At 56.6% G+C, this 22,576-nt stretch overlaps 1 protein-coding gene across 5 annotated transcripts in view; it reads right to left on the reverse strand.

Moving 5' to 3' along the window:
- Window positions 1–22,576, reverse strand: part of NPHP4 (nephrocystin 4) — a 111,719-nt gene that overhangs the window by 74,388 nt on the left and 14,755 nt on the right. For 4 of the 5 annotated variants that reach the window (XM_043573632.1, XM_043573635.1, XM_043573633.1 and 1 more), the window contains exons 4-7: window positions 20,603–20,755; window positions 12,584–12,756; window positions 11,403–11,467; window positions 8,041–8,196 (exon numbers count right to left, since the gene is read on the reverse strand). In XM_043573632.1, coding sequence (XP_043429567.1) covers window positions 8,041–8,196; window positions 11,403–11,467; window positions 12,584–12,756; window positions 20,603–20,755 — 547 coding nt within the window. Of the gene's footprint in view, window positions 1–8,040; window positions 8,197–11,402; window positions 11,468–12,583; window positions 12,757–20,602; window positions 20,756–22,576 lie in introns of those variants that run through there. The other variant, XM_043573636.1, reaches the window with a different exon arrangement.

Genomic DNA, 22,576 nt, shown 5'->3' on the forward strand with positions numbered 1-22,576 from the left:
ACGCATGCAGTGGTCGCTCAGAGCACGACAGCCAAGCGGCTCGGCAGGAAGGCAGAAGTACAGGAGGCAGCGGGGAGCAGGAGACAGAAGAACAGGGTGGAGAGGCACACCGGCAGCGACACAACAGCTCCAGGGCCCAACGTAACACCGCGACGGCGACAACAGACCAAGGACAGGCCGGCCACCAGCAGGCCACCAGCAGGCGCGGAGCCACATCCGAGACGCAGCAGACGGGGACGGGCTGGGCCCTGCGAAGCACAGGGGACGGTCACCAAACCAGGGCCCGTGAGCAGGAAGAGGACAGGCTGGCGGCGGGGTCTCCATTTCCCTGGGCCGACGCCACCGCCCGCCGGGGAGGGCTCGTGCGTCTTCCTGGCAGTCAGAATGAACTGTGCGCCTCCTGGAACCAGGGAGGGTAGCGGGGAGGTTACGTGCGCTCCGGGGCTTGGGGCCCGGGTGTGAACCCCAGTTCTAATCCTCAGCCTCCTCAGCTGCGAAAGCAAGGTGACAGCGCCCACCGCGGGACGGCGCTGCGGGGACCGAGCTAATACGTCAACGCTGTGCCCTGGAGAGGAGCCACGAGCTCGGAGTCACGGGCTCCCGGGAAAGGGCGCACACACATGTGTACGTATCTCCCAGACTGTCATCTTAAAGCCTCAGCACGGCTCATCCCGGGAAGAGTCTATTCTCTTTATCTTACAAAGGCAAACGGGCTTGGACAGCTAAGTGACTGGCCCGAGGCCACCCCACTCACAGGAACGTGCATGAGGGAGACTCAAATACTCAAGCTGCTGAGCACACGTCCACGAAGGGCCAGGCAAGTCCCGTGAGGACTTCAGGGAACAAGTGGATTCGCAAATGCAGAATCCGTGAGTAAGCAGGGCGGGGAGTGCTGGGAGCAGTGGACTCAGGCAGCACTTGGGGCGCTGGCTGAAGCCAGCCCTTGCAGAGACGGGCCGGCAGCACAGACGGACGGACAGACTCACGCTGTGTGCTGCCGCCACGGCCCATCCCGCGGCGAACCCGCTCCCCCTGGCCAATCGCCCACGTACGTAAACTGAAATGAACTAAATCGGTGGGGGGCGCGGGCCATTTCCCAGACAGATCTCCCCTGGGATGAGTCCTTCTGGTACCACAGCTCTGGGGGTGACAGCGCGGCAGCGGGGGCGAGCCCCGGGTGTTAGGAAGGGGGCAGGGCCCAGCGCTTCTGGAAAGGGCCCGGTCCGGCAGGAAGCAGGCTCTGCACAGCCTCCCCATGACAAGAGCCATCAGCACCAACAAGAAGAGCCATGACCCGGGGCGCCTGGGTGGCTCAGTCGGTTGAGTGTCCAACTTCGACTCAGATCACGATCTCACAGTTCATGAGTTCAAGCCCCGTGTCAGGCTCTGTGCTGACAGCTCAGAGCCTGGAGCCTGATTCAGATTCTGTGCCTCCCTCACACTGCCCCTCCCCCGCTCATGCTCACTCTCTCTCTCTCTCTCTCAAAAATATATAAACATTAAAAATAAATTAAAAAAAAATAATAAGACCCATGACCCTGGTCTCACAGTGAGGAAGAGCATCCCAGGCACAGAAGGGGGGGAGGAGGGAGAAAGGACACCTCTTCCATCAGGACACCAGGCTGAAGAGCCGTATCTGCACTGGCCACATAGAACCTTCTAGAGCCTGAAGGACCCGGGAGGCAGGGCTGGCTGGCATCCGGCAAGCTGTCCCCGGGCCATGTCTTGTGAAAGGCACAGGCTCCAGAGAAGGGCTCTCAGCAAAGCAGGCTTCCCGGATGCTGTACCACAGAAGGCAGCCCCAGGGCGGCCACAGCAGAGGACAGTGTCCCATGGAGAAAGGACAAGAGGTCCTGGGCTGAGCCCTTTCCAAGTCCTTGGCACTGGGCTTCACCAGCCCGGTCATCTGCTCCCAAATGCATCTCCGGGACAGGTCCCAAGAACGTCCCCCATTTTATAGAGAAAACGCAGCAGCAGAGACTGGGAGAGGTTAGGAAACTCAGGGCTCACCCCACGGCCAGGAGTGGAGCCACGCTCACCAAGGTCTGTCGGCCCCACTGGACGGCTCCAACACCACCATCTGTATGTACTTGCTCAGTGCCCCACCCACCTCAGCGGCCAGGATGGATGGAGCCTCGGCAGAGCCGACCTCCCCAGGGGGCAGCTCTTGGCCCTCATGCTCTGTAACTGGGCCTAGCTTTCATGTGTCTGTTGCCAAGCCTTTGGGTACAAATCTATTTCCCCAAAATAGCACTGCTCCTATGGGAAACAGACCCATTTCCCTCAGGGATTCCCACGCACGCACTGCCGAGAAAATGGGGGTTACAGGTGCTGAACAAGCAAGAATTCCCTCCTAGTGACATCCTTTGGGGAGGTGCTCGGAAACACCCCCAGGTGCCCAAGGAGCTCCCCACGAGGTCCCAACAGGGTCCACAACCTCCCGGGGACACAGCTCTCCTGGAAGGATACTGGATTCATCAGAACGCACCCTACCACACGAACAGCGTTGCAAGAGAGGCAACGGGAAGAAAGGAGGCTGAGGCGTGCGCTTCTACAACACCTGCTGCCTCCGATGGCCGTGGTGAGGCGTGGGGTCTGCCCCTGCTGAAATCCACCCAAGACATGAGCACTCCACTAAGAGGCGCGCGCCATGCCCTCACCCCTGCTCAGGGCCTGTGCACACAGATGCACCCAGTGAGCCTTCCTGAATCCCAGACAAACCAGAGCATCGGTGGCCAGAAAAGGTATAAAGGTGCACACCACACTGGGGGCAGTGGTTTTCTCTGGGGCGGTTCCCTGGGGACTGAGGCCGGAAGGAAGACTACCTTTGTCGTGTTAAAACTGGAGCTCACACAGGGCAGGAGCCTGCTCTGCTGGCACCGCCCCTGCCCACCCGCGCCCCGCGCTCACATGGGGCAATCCAGAAGCCGAATCCCCTCCTCACAAGGATCTGAATGGTCTGGGAGCCTGGGAGAAGAACCCCGCAGCCGCTGAGGTGCCTGGATGCCGTCTGCTGAAACGCACCATCAGCAGGTCAGGGGGCGGTGCATCCCTAAGGAGCACCTCAGGGCATTCCTGAGTGGGGACACCAACCAGAGCGGGCCACCATGTGGCAGCCGAGGGAGGGTCCGCGGGAAAAGGCCGCTTGCGGAGCATGTCTACAGGAGCGGACACGCAGGAGGGCGGGGCAGGGCCTTCCCAGTACAGAGCGGCCACTCAGTGAAACCAAAGGGAGGGACGAAGGAGGAAGGCAGTGAGGAAGGAAAGGTGGGAGGCAGATCACCAAAGCGGGTGTTCAGAGCGGATGAAGGGGTCAGAGAGCCACTGGTCTGCGGGTCAGGGAGGACGAAGGCTCACTGTGAGGACGGCCGTGGGGGACGCGCACGCAACAGGGACACCTCAGCGGCAGTCTTCCTCGGCCTCCCTGCCACGCACACATTCCCGGGACTCACGGCATCCAGACCACCTCTGTGACCTCCACACAGGTCTCCCCGGAGGCCCCGCCCCCCCCAGCCCAGATGCCGCCGCCCCACCCCCCGCCCAGATGTCGCAGAGTCACAGCTCACTCCCACTGAGCCCCTGGCAGAAGTCCATGGTCAAGTGCTCTGCTCCAGACGCTGCCGTGGTGGCAGCTGGCTGGGTGTGGGGGGAGCGGGAGGCCCTCCGCTTTCCTCCAGCTAGAAGCACCATGGGACGTGGGCCCAGGACCCCCACACCTCCCTGAGCACCTGGCGAGGAAGCCTCGCTCGGGACTCCGTTCCGTCCTGGCGTGGGCCCGTGGCCTTCGGGCCCAGTTCTAGAAAACGGGCTTCCCGCTTACATTGATGACCAGCTTCCACTGCACTCAGCCACTTTATGCAAAGCTCTGCATCTGCTCCAGGGCCGGATGAGCGACCCGAGCCCTCTCCCAAACCCATCTCCAGAGACCACCTCCCACGCCAAGAGAGGCAGCCGCACGGCACCGGGCCCGTGACCGGCTCACAGCTCTGCGGCCACGAGAGCAGGCCAAGGAACCCCAGGGCAGAGACTCGCTCGAAGCCAGGGTGTGGGGGCTCTCCTTGCAAGCGTCAGCTTTCAGGGGCACGTGAACAGTCACCCTGGTGCTGATGCGGCTGTCCAGGCCTGTCACACAGAAGCAAGGGAAAGGTCAGAACCAAGCAAAGAACAGAAGACAGAGCGAGGGAGGCTGCATGGATTTCCTAGTTGCAGAGAAGAAACGACAGACCGACAGCACCTGCTAATCTGCACAGATTCTGAAAGCGTCCCTCGAAGGGAAGGCCTGCCTTTCTTCCGGGGAGTGACAAGGAGCCACCAGAACAACCACAATTAAGACCTGTCGTTTCCAGTCCCTCCCAGGCTGAAAACCACTCTTCAAAAGTCAGTCCTCACACAAAGCGGGGAGTCAAACTAGGGAAATGGGGAGAAGGTCGCTGACTGTGTCGCCATATCCTGGTCGTGACGTCGTGCGACAATTTGGGGCAAACTGGGCAAAGGACACACGGACTCTCCCTGCATTATTTGTTAAAACCACATGTGAATCTGGAATGACCTCAATAAAAATTTCCGTTAAACAAGTCTCAATCCTCCTGTACTGTGGCATTTCCCAAGCAAACAAATATCCACGTCCCCCCATGACAGCAAAATAAAGTCAGACCCGCTGCAAACTGCACGTGAATTCCACCACGGAAGCCGGTCCCAGTCCCTGCCTTGGCCCCTTCAGGGTGATAAAACGTCACCTAGCAAAGAAACCCTTTTCCAAGACTGAGTCACAAAAGCCCAGAAGACCCTGGGCAGGATTTATAACACAGACCGTAACCGCTGTCAGGACGCAAGCTGAGGGTCGCAAGGCCGTGAGCTAGATTTTCAACCTGGCATCCTGCATGTGAGGCAAAGGCTGAGCACAATGGGTTTCCTTTCTCAGAGTCTCAGGTGGTCACTGGGGGCCTTGGTGAGAAGCTGCATTCTGGTCCTTTCTCCCCGAGAAGGGGGAATGTGCCTGCCTGCCCACCCAAGCATATTCAGGCTCCACTCCACAGTCCCTGGTCATTGGTTTTTATTTTTTATTTTTTTAATTTTTTTAATGTTATTTATTTTTGACAGAGAGAGAGAGAGACAGAGCATGAGCAGGAGGGGCAGAGAGAGAGAGAGAGAGAGACAGAATCCAAAGCAGGCTCCAGGCTCCGAGCTGTCGGCACAGAGCCCAACGCGGGGCTCAAACTCACAGACCGGGAGATCATGACCTGAGCCGAAGTTGGACGCTCCACCAACTGAGCCACCCAGGCACCCCATCCTGGTCATTGGTTTTTAAATATGACACAGAGGCGCCCGGGGGGCTCAGTTGGGTAAGCATCAGACTCTCGATCTCAGGTCAGGTCATGGCCTCAGGGTCACAAGATCGAGCCCTGTGGCTCGAGATTGGGCTCTGTGCTGACAGCGTGGAGACTGCTTAGGACTCTCTCTCTCTCCCTCTCTCTGTCCCTCCCTCACTCACTTGTGTACAAGCGCTCTCTCTCTCTCTCAAAATAAATAAATTTTTAAGAAAACAACAACCTAGGGGCGCCTGGGTGGCGCAGTCGGTTAGGCGTCCGACTTCAGCCAGGTCACGATCTCACGGTCCGGGAGTTCGAGCCCCGCGTCAGGCTCTGGGCTGATGGCTCAGAGCCTGGAGCCTGTTTCCGATTCTGTGTCTCCCTCTCTCTCTGCCCCTCCCCTGTTCATGCTCTGTCTCTCTCTGTCCCAAAAATAAATAAACGTTGAAAAAAAAAAAATTAAAAAAAAAAAAAAAAAGAAAACAACAACCTAAACTGTCATCAGTTTTGCAATTTCACAGGCACCGCCTGCATCCCGTAAGTGCCCCAGTGACCAGCTGGCTGCCCACACGAAGGGGGCAAATGGGAAGCCACTGGGGTTCAGATCCCTTCAGAAGACACGACCTTGGAGGACTCTGTAGCGGCCCCCCGACCCCTCGGACTGCCACGAGATACTGAGAACAGACCTGGGGCCGTCGGAGCTGCCCTCTTGCCCCAGCTGTAGTGACACAGACACAGGCCCCTGATGAGCTGTGGGTATTGCCAGGTTTTCCCTGCAGCTCTGCTGACACCCGCTGGCGAGTCTCAAAGTGATGGAGCCGCCTCGGGCCCCGACGAAAGGCTGCTTTCCCAGAACCCCAGGTCGGGTAAGACTTACGTAAGGGACTCTACGGCAGGTGTGCACCTAGGTTCTTGACATCAGCACACGGCACAGCGGCACTTACAGGGCCCTCCGTGACCGACGGGGCCAGGGTCTCCAAGCAGATGCAGGTTGTCACGTTGCTTTCAATTTCGACAGCAGAGACCCTGTGGCATTTTCTCTGTCTCCCTGTCTGTCCCCTCCTCCCTCTCGAGGGGACACAAGAGGATTACAGAGGGCGGTAAGACTTCCCATATGGGGCTGGGGGGTGGGGGGCTGAAGCTCAGTGAGCCACGGCAGACCCAAAGCCGGGACCAGTCCTAGGACTTGCTTCTGTTCATAGTTAATTTATCATTTTTCACGCATCGTTATCTCTTCTCAGGAAAAACAGTGACCTCGTGATGAGATGACCCCCACGGACCCATCCAAGAAACTCATGAACTCAGATAACAACGTCTGCATCCCAGCACGGACCAGAATACCAAGCCACGTGCAGGGACACCGTTACTGGAAACATCCTCATACTGGAGCTGAACTACACCTTTTCTTTGGGTTCTTGAGAGTCGCTGTCAAAACTCGGCACATCACAACTCACACTCACACCCCATCCTGCTCTCCCTGGGCCAGAACAAGGAGCCAGACCACCCAGGACAAGAGGTTCCGCCATGCGGGCGGGAAAGAACTGGGGTGGTCCCTTCTCCTGGATTCCTCACGCAGCCGGACTAAAAGCCCCTGGAAGTACCCAGAAGGAGCATAAGGCCCAGGTCAAGGCCCGTCAGCAGGACCCCAGAGCAGAGCACATCTCTGCAGTGATCTCCGAGGCATGAACGGGTTGTCCCAAATCCACCACTGGAGAACCTACTTCTAAATCACGCCAAGACGGAGTCCTGAGGCTTCCACGTGGATTCCAGCATTCAAAGATTACCAAGCCACTGCACGCCACGTTCATAACAGCATTAGGCACAACAGCCAAAAGGTGGAACGACCCAGGTGTCCATCCAAAGGTAAATGGATGAACACAACGTGGTCCATCCGTGCAATGGAATATTATTCAGCCTTAAAAAGGGAAGGAAATCCCAAAATGTGATTCAACACGATGACCCTTGAGGACATGATGCCAAGCGAAATAAGCTGGTCACAGAAGTGGAATCCTGATGATTCCACTTCTAGGAAGACCTTAGAGGAGTCAAATTCAGGGACAGAAAGAACGGTGGTGGCCAGGGGCTGGGGGAAGGGATATGGGGAGTGTGTATTTAGTGGGGACAGGGCTTCAGGTTGGGCCGATGAGAAGGTTCTGGATGCGGATGGTGGTGGTGGCGGCTGCACAACCACGAGAATGTGCTTAACACTACCGAACTGCATACTTGAAGAGGGTCAGAATAGTAAATTCTGTGTCGTGTCTATTTCAATACAATTTAAAAGTAATTAATAATCGAGCCACGGACAGGGGCGTCCAGGAAGGCCCAGAGATCTAGCAAGTGGTTTTCCTGACCTTGGTCATAAAGATGTGAACTATCTGTCTTACGAAAGCGTTTCCCCAGGAAAGAAAACAGAAGTGATTTGAGGGACACGAGACACTGCTCAGAAGGGATGACAGGCAGACAGGGCATTGCCCCTCCCTCCTCCTCCCTCTCATCCCCTCCTTCCCCTCCCCTCTCTCCCTCCCCTCCCTGTCCTTCCCCCTCGCCCCACATCACCACCACCACCTCCCCCCTCCCCCCTTCCCTCTCCCACCACCACCTCTACCAGGCCACTTGCTGAGGGTGCCTAGCCACACCCAGACCCCTCTGTAGAGCCCAATTCCTATGAGGTCTAGCCATCAGCCGTCAATAATACAGACACACCAAAGGGAGAGAGACGAGCAGCCCTTACCCTTTTCTCCGTGAGCGGGAAGGAGGCCAGGAATGTGCTGCAGACCAGACACCAGAAGGTTCTCGGGAAGAAGATGGAACACGGGCTCCAGGAGTGGGTGTGGCCTCAGCATGTACTGCAGGCTGCAGCTCTCCATGAGGGTCATATGCTTGTTTTCTGGGGGAGAAAACACCCATGTGACAGCTGTGACCAAAGGCCCTTTGGGTCAAACCAGTCGATAAACTGAGCATCTAAGAAAGAAACACCGCAAGCAGGAAACACATTTTTCCACGAAGGCAGGGGAAATGCTCTGTTCAGCCTAAAAAGCAAAAAGAATTGATCCTTAAGAACTCTCTGGTGAAACTACAAACACACATACCTGCTTTTTTTTTTTTTAATGTTTGTTTATTTCTGAGAAAGACCATGCATGCCACAAGCAGGCAGAAAAGGGGGTAAGAGGATCAGAAGCGGGCTCTGTGCTGACAGCAGAGAGCCCGATGTGGGGCTCGAACTTACGAACCGTGAGATCATGACCTGAGCGGAAGTTGGACGCTTAACCGACTGGGCCACTCAGGCGCCCTCCCAGATACTCGTTTTTAATGCAACACAACAAAATCCCTCCTGCTCACCCCTCCCCCCCAAGTCATGAAGTCCAGAAACCGCCCGGTCCCCATTATCACCAGGGGTCTAGAAGGCACCCTGGGCCCCAGCCTGCCTCCCTTCCCCACTCAGCACCTGCATCATCGAGCCCACGGAGCAGCAGGACTGGGACCTGGGAGCAGCAGCCTCTGAGATAGAACCCAGCCCTCAAGGACAGACCAAGACACAAACACCGCGATACCTGCAGCACAAGGGAGCACGGGACTGAACCCCAGGTAGGTGTGGACAGCAGATAGCAGACCAGGGAAAGTGAAGAGGGAGAGCATCCTGGAGAAAGCGACAGCTAAAAAGGGTTCGGACACAGAGCTAGGGAAGATGGAGGGAACAGCATCAACAGAAACTGAGGTTCAAGGAAGGGCGGCGCCCAGAACCACAGGGCCCTGGAGTTGAGACGGACCAGAGACAGCCCCTCTACACAGCCCCCCAAAAAAGTCTTGCTGGGACTTGATTTCTTCCACTGACAGGAGCCTAAGCACCTACTACAACGCGCTACACGATTTCATAAGAAATGAGCTAAATATGACCTACTGCATTCGTTGGAAAACGAAATGAACGAAAACTATATATTTAATACCTAACCACCACAGACACAGGGTCTGCTGCCTACTTTAAGATTTAAATGCCCTGAAAGGCACTCTCCGTATGGCTGGTTGGAAAGACGCTGGCCGGGCCTCCATGGAGGGAAATCAGGAGAAATGTTGCAAACTAGTCCTCAGACCCAGCACCCCAGCTTCCGGGAGTTCAACCCCCAGCTGTGCGGGCACGCGTGCAAAACGGCAGCTGTCCACACCAGTAACGTTCCCAAACTCTGTCCCCTGGGTCCCCCAAGGCTGGCTCGCAGGACCACTCAGTAAAGCACGGATCGCGACCTCAACGACAGCACGCGGCCGTAGGAAGAATGGGGGGCGCTCCAGGCACCAACAGGAAGACTTCACTAAGGCAAACTGTCAAGGGGAAAAGAGGAGGCAGAAATGAGAGCCCAGAAATGTGCTCTTGCCTCTGTTCCACACGAGGGTCCTAGAGACACCTAGGGGTGCAAGGGAGGGAGCAGAGCAGCGGGGTAAGGCCTCACTGGACCTTTTTAAACTTTTTTATGCTGTTTTAATTCTCAATCATGTGAATGTGTTGCCCATTCGAGCAAGAAATCGGTACATTTCGGGAAACGCCCGCGAGAAGGTGACCCCTCATGCTCTCAGCTCCCAGCACACAACCTTCCACTGCTGCCCCAGGACAAGCCGCTGGCTGTGCACATCCGTCTAAAGGTCCTGATCCTGGGACGCCCGGCTGGCTCAGTCGATGGAGCATGTGACTCTTGATCTCAGGATCATGATTCGAGCCCCACCGTTGGGCATGGAGCCTATTTAAAATTAAATTAAAAAAAAAAAAAAAAAAGTCTTGATCCTAAGGATGCACCAGGACACAAAATGCCAGCAAAGTAATGATTAGACTCAATTAAGAAATAACCTAAAAGTCAATTTGTATCAATAAAATTAAGTTTCAGGGGCACCTGAGTGGCTCAGCCGGTTAGGCATCCAACTCTTGATTTCAGCTCACATCATGATCTCAGGGTTCCTCGCGAGTTAGAGCCCCGAGTCAGGCTCTGCACTGACACCACAGAGGCTGCTTGGGATTCTCTCTCTCTGCCCCTCCCCTGCTCGCTCACACGCATGGATGTACATGAGCTCTCTCTCTCTCACCCTCTCCCTAAAATAAGTGAACTTTTAAAAAAATATCTTAGGTCGCCTGGGTGGCTCAGCGGGTTAAGCATCCAACTTCGGTTCAGGTCACCATCTCCCATTCCGTGAGTTCCAGCCCCGTGTCAGGCTCTGGGCTGACAGCTCACAGCCTGTAGCCTGCTTCAGATTCTGTGTCTCCCTCTCCCTCTGCCCCCTCCCCACTCACGCTCTGTCTCTCTCTGTCTCAAAAATAAATAAGCATTTTAAAAAAATTTTTGAATACTTTAAAAAATAAAATAAAGTTTTGGACTGATTGCTCTTCTGTAATGAAATTTTCGCCAAATTCAGTGGGCAGTGGAAGGCGTGGGATTGGTTCAATTTTTAACTCAGGCCACGGGGCAGGCTCAAAGTTCCTGTCACAGAATCCGGCAACAAGTCTAAGACAAGAAAAGCCATCCTCCCGAACGGATCCACCTCTGACCACCTGACCCCTCCACACCCCCACCCTGGGCCTCGGAGATGTTCTGCCAAGCGCCCCCATCCATCTGTCCATCCTCCACACGGCTGCTGGGCCTCGTGGGGGACGGCGGGAGGCCCCGCGGGACGCTCCTCTGCGGTCAGGCACAGCTGGAAGGCCGTGACGTGCCGAGCGGAACCAGCGGGCCTCACGGCGAAAGGTCTGTGGTGCCCGCGCGGCCGGTGACCGACAGCAACTACCCCATCCCATCTGGTGGGCAAGGCTGCCGCCCCGGCGGCCAGGAGGCTCCGGGGCTGCTGTCCCAGGTACGTCCGCAGGAAGCAATGCCCTCCTCTCAGGCTGGCACATTAGAGTTCCTTCAGTTGTGTCCAAACTCCAGGCCCGTGAGAAGTTTTGCCCTAATTCACTAAATAAATCTGCTAAGCTGATAGGTTTACACGGAGAAAGATCCCAAGATGGACTGAGGGCAGAGAGCACTCAGAGTTACAGGGTGAACCAGTGCTGCTGAGGACGGCAGGACCTTCCGCGGCAACACCGCGGGCCAGGCCGGGCCACGCCTCGTCACTTACGTTCTACGGGGTCGTGGAGAAGCGGGTGCAGGAGGGCTCGGGGGGTGCCGTGGTACAGCTTCAACCTGCAAGACACATCCAGGGGGTGCACGTCAACTCTCCGTGTCTTGCTTCCAGTCACCAGACATCAGCCACACGTCTCGGAAGGAAAGCACGCAACTCACCAACCGCCCCACACCTACTAGAGCTTTGTACACACCAGACAATCACACCTTCCACAGAGAAGAGAGATGACCAAGCGAAGCAACAGCCCCCCCGTGCCACCCACGCCCCTGGCGCCCCCCACAACCCCCCGTGCCCCTGGCCACACACTTCCAGCACACGGACAGCCCGCCCCCACGCACCCAGGTGCTAGAAAACTACACCAGGGAAATTTATAACGCTCTGAAATGTCCCAGCAAAGACAATGTCTGAGGAAGTGCCATGGTTGTGTATCCAGACCACTGGTTTTCTCAACCAGGGGTGAGACTGCCTGATATTTGGAAGCGTCCATAGGTATTTCCAATGGTCACAAGTGGGGGGAGGAGGCTGGGAGGTTTCTGGCATCTAGTGGGTAAGGCCAGGGATGTTCTCAGAGATCCTGCAGCACACAGGATGCCCCCCGGCAAAGACTTATCCAGCCCCGGGCGTCAGTCCGCCCAGGCTGAGAAGCCCTGCTCCAGAGGGACAACGTAAGCGTCAACCCCGGCCGGCGTGGGGACACACGGTCTTCTCCATCGTGGTCTGTGTGGCTCCTGGACAGGGCCTGGCACCAAGTGTGTATGGAGGAGTGCCCACTGCTCACCGGGTGCGTGCTCGAGAACGTATTTGGTACCCCCGCAGCCTTACGAGATGCACACCGTTCTCTCTCAGGCACACACGAGGGAATTCGGAGCCAAGAGTCTAGGTGCCTGGCCCAAAGTCCCCCAGGACTGAGTGAGAGCCTGCACCCGCCTTATACCACCCCCACGCCCAGGGCCAGAGCCGGCCTCACCCCCATCTAAAGGACAATTCTCTGGCTTACTCAGAAATGGCAAACACAGCTACTCCAAAGCAAAGACCTCCCAGGGTACACACCGTTGGGAACAGACCACAACACAAGTGGACAAAGGGAAAGCTTTCTGTGTGGGGGATGATGAGCAGTTAACTCTCCCCAGAGTGAGGCTGGAAAATCCCAAGGATAAAGAAAACGAGGCAGATACCGCTTGTCCTGGGAGGCTGAGGTAGGAGACTCCAGCTTGTTGCCGAAGATGCGAAGAATTCCAAACCCACATGACAAAGCCTGGAGGGAGCCATCCGGCCTCCTGCCCTCGGTGACCACTTCGACCACAGCCACGATGTTAGGGTGGTTTAAGGACGTGTGAAAATACAAGGACTGCAAAACAGAAACCAGAACGTAGGTGATGGACTGTCCTGCAGGTCCTAAAATGCCGCAAACGTGTCTCCTCCTGGGACACACCTCCTTCTAGGGCGCTGGGGCAGAATAGCTCCGTCGGAGTCGGAAGCTGGTATCACGGCTTTTCATTCGGACGGGAATGAATGAAGCTGTTCTGTTCCAGGAGCTCCCAGCCACTCCCATCCACTCCCATCCACGGAACGTGCCGCAGGCCCTGCACCTAAAGGAAGGCAGGAGCGACTTCACGCCCCTGTCACCTGGTGGGAACCAGTCATTGCAAACACACACGCCTGCCGACCCGTCCCACAGAACACTCACCGCCTGAAACTTCAACCCAGCTTGCCAACGTCGGCTCTAGTCCCTGTTTTCTGTGCAGCCGTTAAGAAGTTCCACCAAACCAACTGTTTCAACTAAGCAGGATCCTTAGATTTCTTGAGATGCTATGTAATCATCGCCAGTTCAGAGCCCAACTAACATCTTTTTACGACAAAAATCACCTCGACAGCATTTTCTTACAAGACTGTTTTTGGACCTAAGCCAAGTAGACGGTATTCAGGTGGCTCCTAAAAGGTTTCCCACCTGTCACCTTTTCGCTCCATCCTATGCAAACGGAGCCCCAGCTGGGCCCTGTCCCGCCCCGCCCCGCCCATCCTGGGGGTCGTCCTGGTGGTGGCCTTAAGGAAAAGACAACAGACGGGAGTCAGAGCCACCTGCCTCTCCGCCTGGCTGCACGGTGGCATTCTCCGTTGGCACAGAAGAGAACGCGCCTCCGCTCTGTGGGCTCTGTGGTTCTTTTATTTCGTGAGCCCAGCGCAGTCACCTCTGTTTAAAGCTAATAAACGTCGTCGGCACCGAGGATGCAGACAGGATCGTGGCCGGGCTTCGCAGGTCAAACCTAGACAGAGGTGCTGAGCTGTGGCTCTGCACTGGGAGCGTCCCCGGAACTGCGTCCCCACTGGGGGAGAGTGACGGGTGAGAGGTCACCCCCTTGCACACATAGACCCCCCCCCACCCCAGCCAGGGAGCGGTAAGGCAAGGCCACGCTGGGCAGCTTCAATGTGATTTAACCGTGGACTAATCCCCCATTAACGAGTCATTACCAGGGTGTCACCGAGAAAACGTTTCCTGTAATCACAGACTGTCAGCCCAGAATAACAGAGAGACACATTAAAACATCAGCCGTGAGATATAAATCGTTATTCTATTATCTTTTATGGCAAAATGATGAAATAATGGCCACTCACAGCTGACAGGTGGTGGGACCAACAGAGAATTATGTTTCTGTTTCCAATACTCAAGAACTGTTTTTGAACGGCCGGCCGCAGCGTCGGTTTGTCACCATCTCACCTGTCCTATCAATACCTGGGTACGTCCGTGTTAGCAACACCGCCCGCTTCTCCTTTCGGCAGCGAAACAGATGCTCCGATGCAAAGCCACGAAGGTCCCCCACTCGGAGGTCACCCTGACACTGCTCTGCCTGGAGCGGTAGCACCAGCTGTTCAGCAGGCCCAAGTTCGAAGTTAGGGCCGTGGCCCTTCCCTGCCATCTGCCCCCGAAGACGATGATTTGAGACCGGAAACGACGACAGCAGAGCCCCGCTGCTGTCTGTCCCCAAAGACCCCACCTTCAACCAGGAGCGTCGGCCGCCGGGAGCACAGCATGCCAACCGTGACCCGAGGCCTGAAGGGTGTTTACCCTGTCACTACTGACCGTGAAGGGTGCGTGCTCTTTTCCAAACGTCATTTACGGAGCCTTCAGTGTGGGGAGAGCACCGTGCTGAAGAATCTCTAAGGAACCTGAAGACATGACCCCACCCCCAAGTTCAGAGCTCAAAGGTAAGGCCAGCCTCAGCAGGTATAAAACACAAACCCAGTGCAGAACCCACCAGAAGCCTGTGGAAGTAAAAAGGCTCCCAGGGGTGAGAGCACAAGGCAGCCGTGGAGCTTCTCAGAAAGAACACAACAGGCCCCAGGGTCACCTGTGCCGAGCCCCGGTCAGCAAACAAGGCCACGCCTGACCTAGTACGGTCTCCACCTCTCGGGCACATAACCTTCAACCCGGCAACCTGGGACTCCCTGGTCGGTGCTGGTGACACAGACCACCTGGTTGACCCCTGCCTTCCCCCCACAGGAAGGGGACCTCGCCCAAGAACAACGTTCTCTCTGCAGAAACGACTTTTTCCCACCCTGTTCTATGAAAGCCCTGCACTCTGTCCAGCTCCCCGGAGCTCCTTTCTATTTGCCGGATGGGATGCCGCCTCATTCATGAGTCGTGAATACAGCAAATTAGATTGTCAAATTTACACAGCTGATTTTTGGTTTTTGGGGTTTGTTGGTGTTTTTTTTTTTTAGCTTAGTTATTTATTTTGAGAGAGAGAGAGAGAGAGAACACTCAAGCAGGCGAGGGGCAGAGAGAGGGAGAGAGAATCCCAAGCAGCCTCCACACCATCAGCACAGAGCCAACACAGAGCTCAGACTCACAATCCACGAGATGGTGACCTGAGCAGAAATCCAGAGTCGGACGCTTAACCAACTGAGCCCCCACGGCCCCTGATTTTTGTTTTCTAACAAGCTTTAATCCTCTGGTCGCCTTGCGGGGACCGTCCCCAGGAGGGCAAAGTGGGGCCAGCCCGGCTCACCCGGTACCGAGGTGCCATTCCCACCTTGCGGCACGCGATTGGACTCCGCCAGCACTCCCGCCAGCACTCAGCTGAGCCAAAACTGCAAATAAGCCCTTCAGTGTAAGGATGTCTAATTAACACCACGCGGCAGGCTGTGAGAGGAAAATCCTGTGTGTCAACTAAAACCGCGTGATTAAAAGTTTGAGTCAAGCCCATCAAATTACCTGCAAGAGAAGAACTCTCGGGACTGAAGAGGGCAGCTCTCGTTCACTCCAGTCACATCCCCACTCATCTACACTTGACAGGATTCCTCCCTGATGGGGTAAACAGGTTAATAAATCATGGAAATGCTCCTGTCTTAACGCCTTCATCTTCCAAAACATGGACACCATTTTGCCCAGGGGCCAGGTCCTCATTTCTCACCCACATGACAGAACTGAAATGGGGCGTCTGATGACGCGCCGTGATGGAGAGGCCACGGCCACGTGTCCCCAACTGCACTGCCACTCGACCTGCTCGCTTCAGTCGCAAGCGGAAGGCCGGGCGGCAAGGCCAGGGAAGAGAGGAACAGAGATCGCAAGTGTCTTCGAGCAATTCTTTTCCAACAAGCCTTTAACAGAGAATCTTCAGGAAGGCAGATGGCTTACCAACACTTCCTGCGGCCTCCCATTGGAGGCTCAGATGGTTTCCTGTGCACTTCCCACCATGAGCCCGAGTGCCCCAAACCCGGGGACTCCGTGACACAAAACTCTCCTCTGGGAAACGCAAAGTCTCCAGCTCCAAAGTCAGAGGCTTCTGTGCACCCAGGGCAGAGCCCGCCATCACCCACAGCACACAACACACAACAGGGCCAGCCCCAGGGGTCAGCCCGCCCAGGCTGAGAGGCCCTGCTCCAGAGGGACAACGTAAGCGTCAACCCCGGCCGGCGTGGGGACACACGGTCTTCTCCATCGTGGTCTGTGCGGCTCCTGGACAGGGCCTGGCACCAAGTGTGTATGGAGGAGTGCCCACTGCTCACCGGGTGCGTGCTCGAGAACGTATTTGGTACCCCCGCAGCCTTACGAGATGCACACCGTTCTCTCTCAGGCACACACGAGGGAATTCGGAGCCAAGAGTCTAGGTGCCTGGCCCAAAGTCCCCCAGGACTGAGTGAGAGCCTGCACCCGCCTTATACCACCCCCACGCCCAGGGCCAGAGTGTCCACTTTTTAATTTTTTTTAACATTTATTCATTTTTGAAAGACAGAGAGAGACAGAGCACGAGCAGGGGAGGGGCAGAGAGAGAGGGAGACATAGGATCCGAAGCAGCTCCAGGCTCCGAGCTGTCAGCACAGAGCCCGACGCGGGGCTCGAACTCACAGACCGGGAGATCGTGACCTGAGCTGAAGCTGAACACTTCAGGCACCCCTAGAGTGTCCACTTTTAAAGAGGAAATCACATGGCTGTCACCGCCTGACGAATAAGACCATGTGAGAGTGGATTCTCGTGGCACTGGCATGGTAGCAGAGGCTACCCCACTAGCTGAACCTCGAGCTCAGGCCACTGGGGTACCTACCCCTGTAGCAACACCAGGGGCTGAGGGGAGGCCTGGAGGCAGCCAGCCCGGTCTGTGTGGTGGCGGTCCTGTCTGGTCACTCCCATAAAACACGAGGAGGAGAGACACCTGGGTGGCTCAGTCAGTTAAGCGTCCGACCCTTGATCTCGGCTCAGGTCATGATCTCATGGTTCACGGGATCGAGCCCCGCATCAGGCTCTGTGCTGACAGTGTGGCACCTGCTTGGGATTCTCTCCCTCTCACTCTCCCTGCAGCTCTCCAGCTCTCTCTCTCTCGAAATAAATAACTTTAAAAATATACGAGGAGAAGGAAACAGGACGCTGTCACTGAAAGCCTGCATGTGCTTTGTTAGGGGGAGAGTTTAAAGGAGAATGACATACGTCTCAGAAGGAAAATGCAGAAACCGCACGGTACTCTGGCTTCCCAGATTATTTTTCAGAAGATACTTTTTGAGAGGTGGAACAAATTATTAACCATCTCAGCGGAAGTGAAAGGCGATTCCTCTGCACCAGGAGGGTCTCAAAGGACAGCACAGAACTCTGGTCTCTGAGCTAAGAGGCTACGCCAGGCAGCGCCTGGGTGGCCGAGCCTGAGGTCAGGAGGCTGAGCCTCAGCGGGGGAGGCAGGCAAGCCTGAAGGGGGAGGCTGAGCCTCAGCGTGGGGGGGGGGGGGGGGGGGGGCAGGAAAGCCGGAGGGGAGAGGCTGAGCCTGAGGAATTCATCACTCACAGAAATACCAGCTCAGGTTCAAGGCAAGACTTCTTTCTTCAATGTCTTTCTCCAAGACGTTATTTGCCAAGCAATAAAGTCGGGACCCATATGACACTGACAACTCAGTAAAAACCCTGAGCACACGGGCTTCGCTCATTAATCCACATTTAGACTGGACGGCCATGGTGATTCCAAGGATGGGGGCCTGCTACTGGCGGCCTGCCCACCTCTAATCAGATCTCCCCACGCCACTGCCGACCAGTAAAACCAGAAAACACAAGCAATTAATAAAACCAGAAAAAGATCTTCGCCAAATTCCGAATCCCCTCCAAAAAGGGCAAGTTGTACTTATTTCCAGAGGTGCGCGGGCAGGTGCAGAGCCTCCTGTCTGTGGGTGCCACCACGGGAGTGCTCCACATTTCCACGGCTCGCGTGCATGGAAACATGTATACGCGACACGCGCACACACACACACACTCCGCACGGGGTATTCTTTCCTTAACTAACTCGAAAGGAGCTGATTTTCCCGTATTCTGATAATCAGAATCAGAGAGGAAGTGCTGGGCTGGGAGGACTGTGCTCAAGGGCGCAGCAGGCCGGCCGGTTCCTGGGGCGCCACTGGCCTCTGCTGCTCGCCTTGGGCATAGCAGCTGGACAGCAGCCACTTCCTGAGCAACTCCTCTGGCATCACCGCCCCCCAAAAACCCTCTGCTCACCCACTGGCCCTGCTGCACGCTCCACTTCAGCAACTGCAAGACTGGAGGGCGCAGAATTTTCCAGAAACTTTAAACACTGTGTCCTCACTAATGCACCGTCCCCCGCCGCATGGCCGACTCAGCAGGAGACAAACAGCAAGGGAGGCTGAGCAGACGTGGAGGGCCCAGGACCGGGTGACATCTGACGCATCCCGCAGCCGGTGTGGCAGCAGAGGCCTCTGGGGGAAGCAGTGCTGAGCCTGGACAGGTCCAGCAGGAGCAGGGCAGTTCCGGAGGCTGTTTTCTACAGTGTGGCCAGTTCCGTGGGCCACCACTGCCTAGCCACTCTGGGCAGAGCGTGGCCTGGGGGACGTGACCCTGCCGCTACAGGGAAGTCCCACCACTAGGCACTGGTCAGGGACAGGGGTGCCAAGGGGGGGACATGGGAGAGGGACTCGTTCCCAACCCACGACTGCAAAGCACTCAGGCGCTGATTTCAGGGCTCACCTCCACCCAGTGACATGAGGGGCCCGGGAGCGGGCACTCCCGGCCTCCTGACCTGCTGATGACTCTGTAAGGAGGGACATATAACACCGTCCTCTGGAGGAGGGCTGGGGGGACGGAATCACAGAACGTGCTGTGAGCCAAGGCCCGGCCCACAGCCCAGCCCACGGTGAACTCCCACGTCCACCATTCCTCATTCACGTCCACACCTCCATCATTCGCTGTGGTCACGTCACAAACCAGGCTTCCGTGGGCCTGACCGGACACACAACAAAGAGAAATCCGAGCAGCCTGGCCCTCAGCGGAGGCTGAGCCCGGCCAGGTGATCCACGACCCCAGGGCCACGCTGCTCCTGGCGAACCTCTTCCAGCCGTGTCAGGGGCGAGAAGGCCATTCATCGCCCATGCTGACACAGCCCTGTAAGGAGTTGTCCACAGACCCACACGTGGCTCACATACGATGCAGCCAGCCAGACTCTTCAGTAGCATTTGCATAGGCTGTGTGACAACCTGAATATCAAACACATCTTTCGTCCCCAGGACACATGCTTTCCCAAGGCCTCATTTAACCTTCCTGACCTCTGGGGGCATGAGCGCCCTCCTACCCTGGGAAGGCAGGGCTCCAGCAGATGGATCCGCGCCCCGACCACAGCCCGAACCCTGGGTGGCAGCCAAATGCAGGGAGCGGCGTGCTCAGCCGGCCCCCCGCAGCTTCAGGACTGAGCCAGGACGGTCCCCAGCAGCAAAGGGGCACTCGGGCTGCGGTCACATGCGGTGACGCCTCCAAGGACGGCTGTGGTCACTGCCAGCTTCACCATTCACTGCACTACGGCTACAGCACCAGGCTCCCCTGAGCCCCGCTCGACACCCAAGAAGGATCAAGTCAACAGGGCACCGGCCTTCTCCACACCTGTGACGTCCCCACAGGAGCCCAATCAAGCAGACGGGCCGCGTCGGGAAGTTGCTGCGTGTGTGACCCTGCTCTACCTGCAGCGTCGGCTTCAACGTTCACTCAGGGGAGCCCTTCCTTCTTCCCCTCCCCGCAGAGGTCTCCCCGTCCCCCCGGGACAGCAGCATACTGGCCTCCTTTGGAAGCTCACCGCAACTTACGATGACTCTGTTACCTGCTTCTGCGCGTCACCCCCCTTCTGCGCGGTGAGCGCCGTGACCGTGACGTCCACCCTCACCCCCGGCACCCAGCCCAAGGCCCGAATACATGCTTGTATTGGGGGCAGCCGGACAAAGCCAGAAACCACCGGCCCGCGGGGCAGGGGCCAATCACGTTATCAGCAGTGCCAACGCAAGCACCCAGTGTGGACACAGAAGGCATGGGTCCCAGTCCAGGCTCTGCCCCCTGCCACCTGGGTAAGTCGCCTTCCCTCCTGCTAAGTCTCAAACACCCGTCTTGAAGACAAAGAAGGAAACCAAACTGAAAGAAGAAGGGGGACAAGGAGGGTGAGAGAAAACGGGGGAGTCAGTGAGACCGATAATCTCCTAACTTTGCTCCACGAACTCCAGGGTTCCTTGAAGGTGACAAGACCCGCGAGTGTCCCCCCGCCCCACTGCTTGGACCAGAGCCACATGCTCTCATCTGCCGGGACACGTGGCTGCCGCACGGGTTGGGTCTGGAAATGGAGTGCCCCAGGGCTAAGACCAGCTTTGCGGCCGCCGCGTGCCTCGGGTCTGAGATGCACAGGGCGAGTGCTTGGCCCCAGAGCAGCCCCGCCCACCGCCAAGGCCCACCTCATCGAAGACGATCCTGGACGGCTGCCTGGAGAGCTGCTCCACGGGCCTCACGGCAGTCTTCCACGTCCTCCCGAAAAAGTGTCGGTAGGTGACATCAAAGAGGGACACGCGCAGACAGCAGCCCACCTCCGAGAGCACCTCCAGCACTCCCTGCGAGACAGAAGGTGCCGGCCCTGAAGGCTTCCCCACATCACGAGCCATGCCACACGTGCTGACTGGCCAGCCTGGGAGAACTGGGGCACTCAGAATCCACTGGTTTTAGGGGTCAATATCCTCTGGGGGAACTGCCTCTCCCGTGGCTAGTGCTCTTGGGGTGTTGGGGGGGGGGGGGTTATGCGTCAAAGGGCTTAGCCTTCCCCTGGCCAATCCAAGCACTAAAGTCCCAAGGTACAGACAACACGGGCAAAAGACTCACCCAGTGCCAATGAGACACAAGAGGCCACGGCTGAAGAGACACAGGCACCTGACACCACATGGGCCCGAGAGAGAACAAGCCCAGGTTATGGCACTTGAGACCCTAGATCAAGCCACACCTGAAGTTTGTCCTAACTATGGATTTGTCTGTTGTGTGAGCTTTCTCTAACTTAAGCTGTTTTGAATGGGGTTGTCCTTATTATTTGCAAACAAATGAGTCCTTCTTGATACAATCACAAACTCTAAATCCTCAACTTGTCAGAATTATTCTGGGGTGGTATTAGCAAAGGAAAAGCAGGTCTTTGAGGACTGAGAAGTCATGGCTGCCAACACAGACGAAAACACCCAGGGACTGTAAACACAAGCCATCTTCCCAGAGCCACACAACCTACAGTGAGGCTCTCCTTTGTGCTCTTATCGTCTGCCCTGGAACCAAGAAATGGTTTTCATTCACTCATTCATTCATCAAACATTCATTAAGCATCTACTCTACGCATCTACTCTGTGCCAGGCACTGTTCCAGGCACTAGTGAGACAACAGGGAACAGGGCTCATGTAAAGAACAGTAAGAGTGGGGGAGACGGTGGGTGTGCATTTTAACAGGATGGCCAGGGGAGGTCAGGAAAGATGATGTTTGAGCTGAGAACTAAGGGGAGGGGAGACACCAGGCAGAAGGAGCAGCAAACCAAAGGCCCTGGGGCAGAGGAGAGCCTGCACCAACCATACTCAACTGTGTTAACTAGTTTTTCTGACACTGTGTTCTTGGTGCTCTGGCACCTGGGGCCTCACCACAGGAGACTGACCGCCCCCCTCCCCCCCGCCAGGACCAGCTAACTCCTACACAGAGTAAATGACTTGCCTTCCAGAACATCTCTGATATGCTAACCGGCCAATCCAGAGTCCAGACTCCCACCTGGTCCCCTATCTGGCTCCTAGCCTCCAGGAGGCCGCTGAAATGATTCACACCCGCCAATCCTAAACCTGGTCAAGTGCTCACCCTGCCTTGTGCCTTCCCTCCCATGAAAGCCAAGGTGAAGACTCTTGGCTATGGTCTCCCCGGCTGCTCCGCCTCCTGACAGACCCCATGACACCCTGGTGCCACCCCACATGGCCCTATGTGGCCTGGCATACCCCGCCTCTTAGGAACAATAATAAACTGTCTTCTCAGTGTTGCCCTCACCCCACATAGGTTTGTTTTTTTTTTTTTTTAAGTTTACTTGAGAGAGAGAGAGCACCCGAGCATGCAAAAGCAAGAATGGGGGAGGGACAGAGAGATCCCAAGTAGGCTCCACACTGTCAGCACAGAGCCCAACATGGGGCTCAATCCCACATGACCTGAACCAAAATCAAGAGGTAGATGCTCAACCGACTGAGCCACCCAGGCACCTCTCATGACATGGGTTTTAAAACTAAGCCCCCCATGGGGCGCCTGGGTGGCTGAGTCAGTTAAGTGTCTGACTTCAGCTCAGGTCATGATCTCTCAGTCTGTGTGTTCGAGCCCCACATTGGGCTCTGTGCTGACAGCTCGGAGCCTGGAGCCTGCTTCAGATTGTGTCT

This window comes from Prionailurus bengalensis, chromosome C1, assembly GCF_016509475.1.
Source record: "Prionailurus bengalensis isolate Pbe53 chromosome C1, Fcat_Pben_1.1_paternal_pri, whole genome shotgun sequence".
NCBI classification, from domain to species: domain Eukaryota; kingdom Metazoa; phylum Chordata; class Mammalia; order Carnivora; family Felidae; genus Prionailurus; species Prionailurus bengalensis.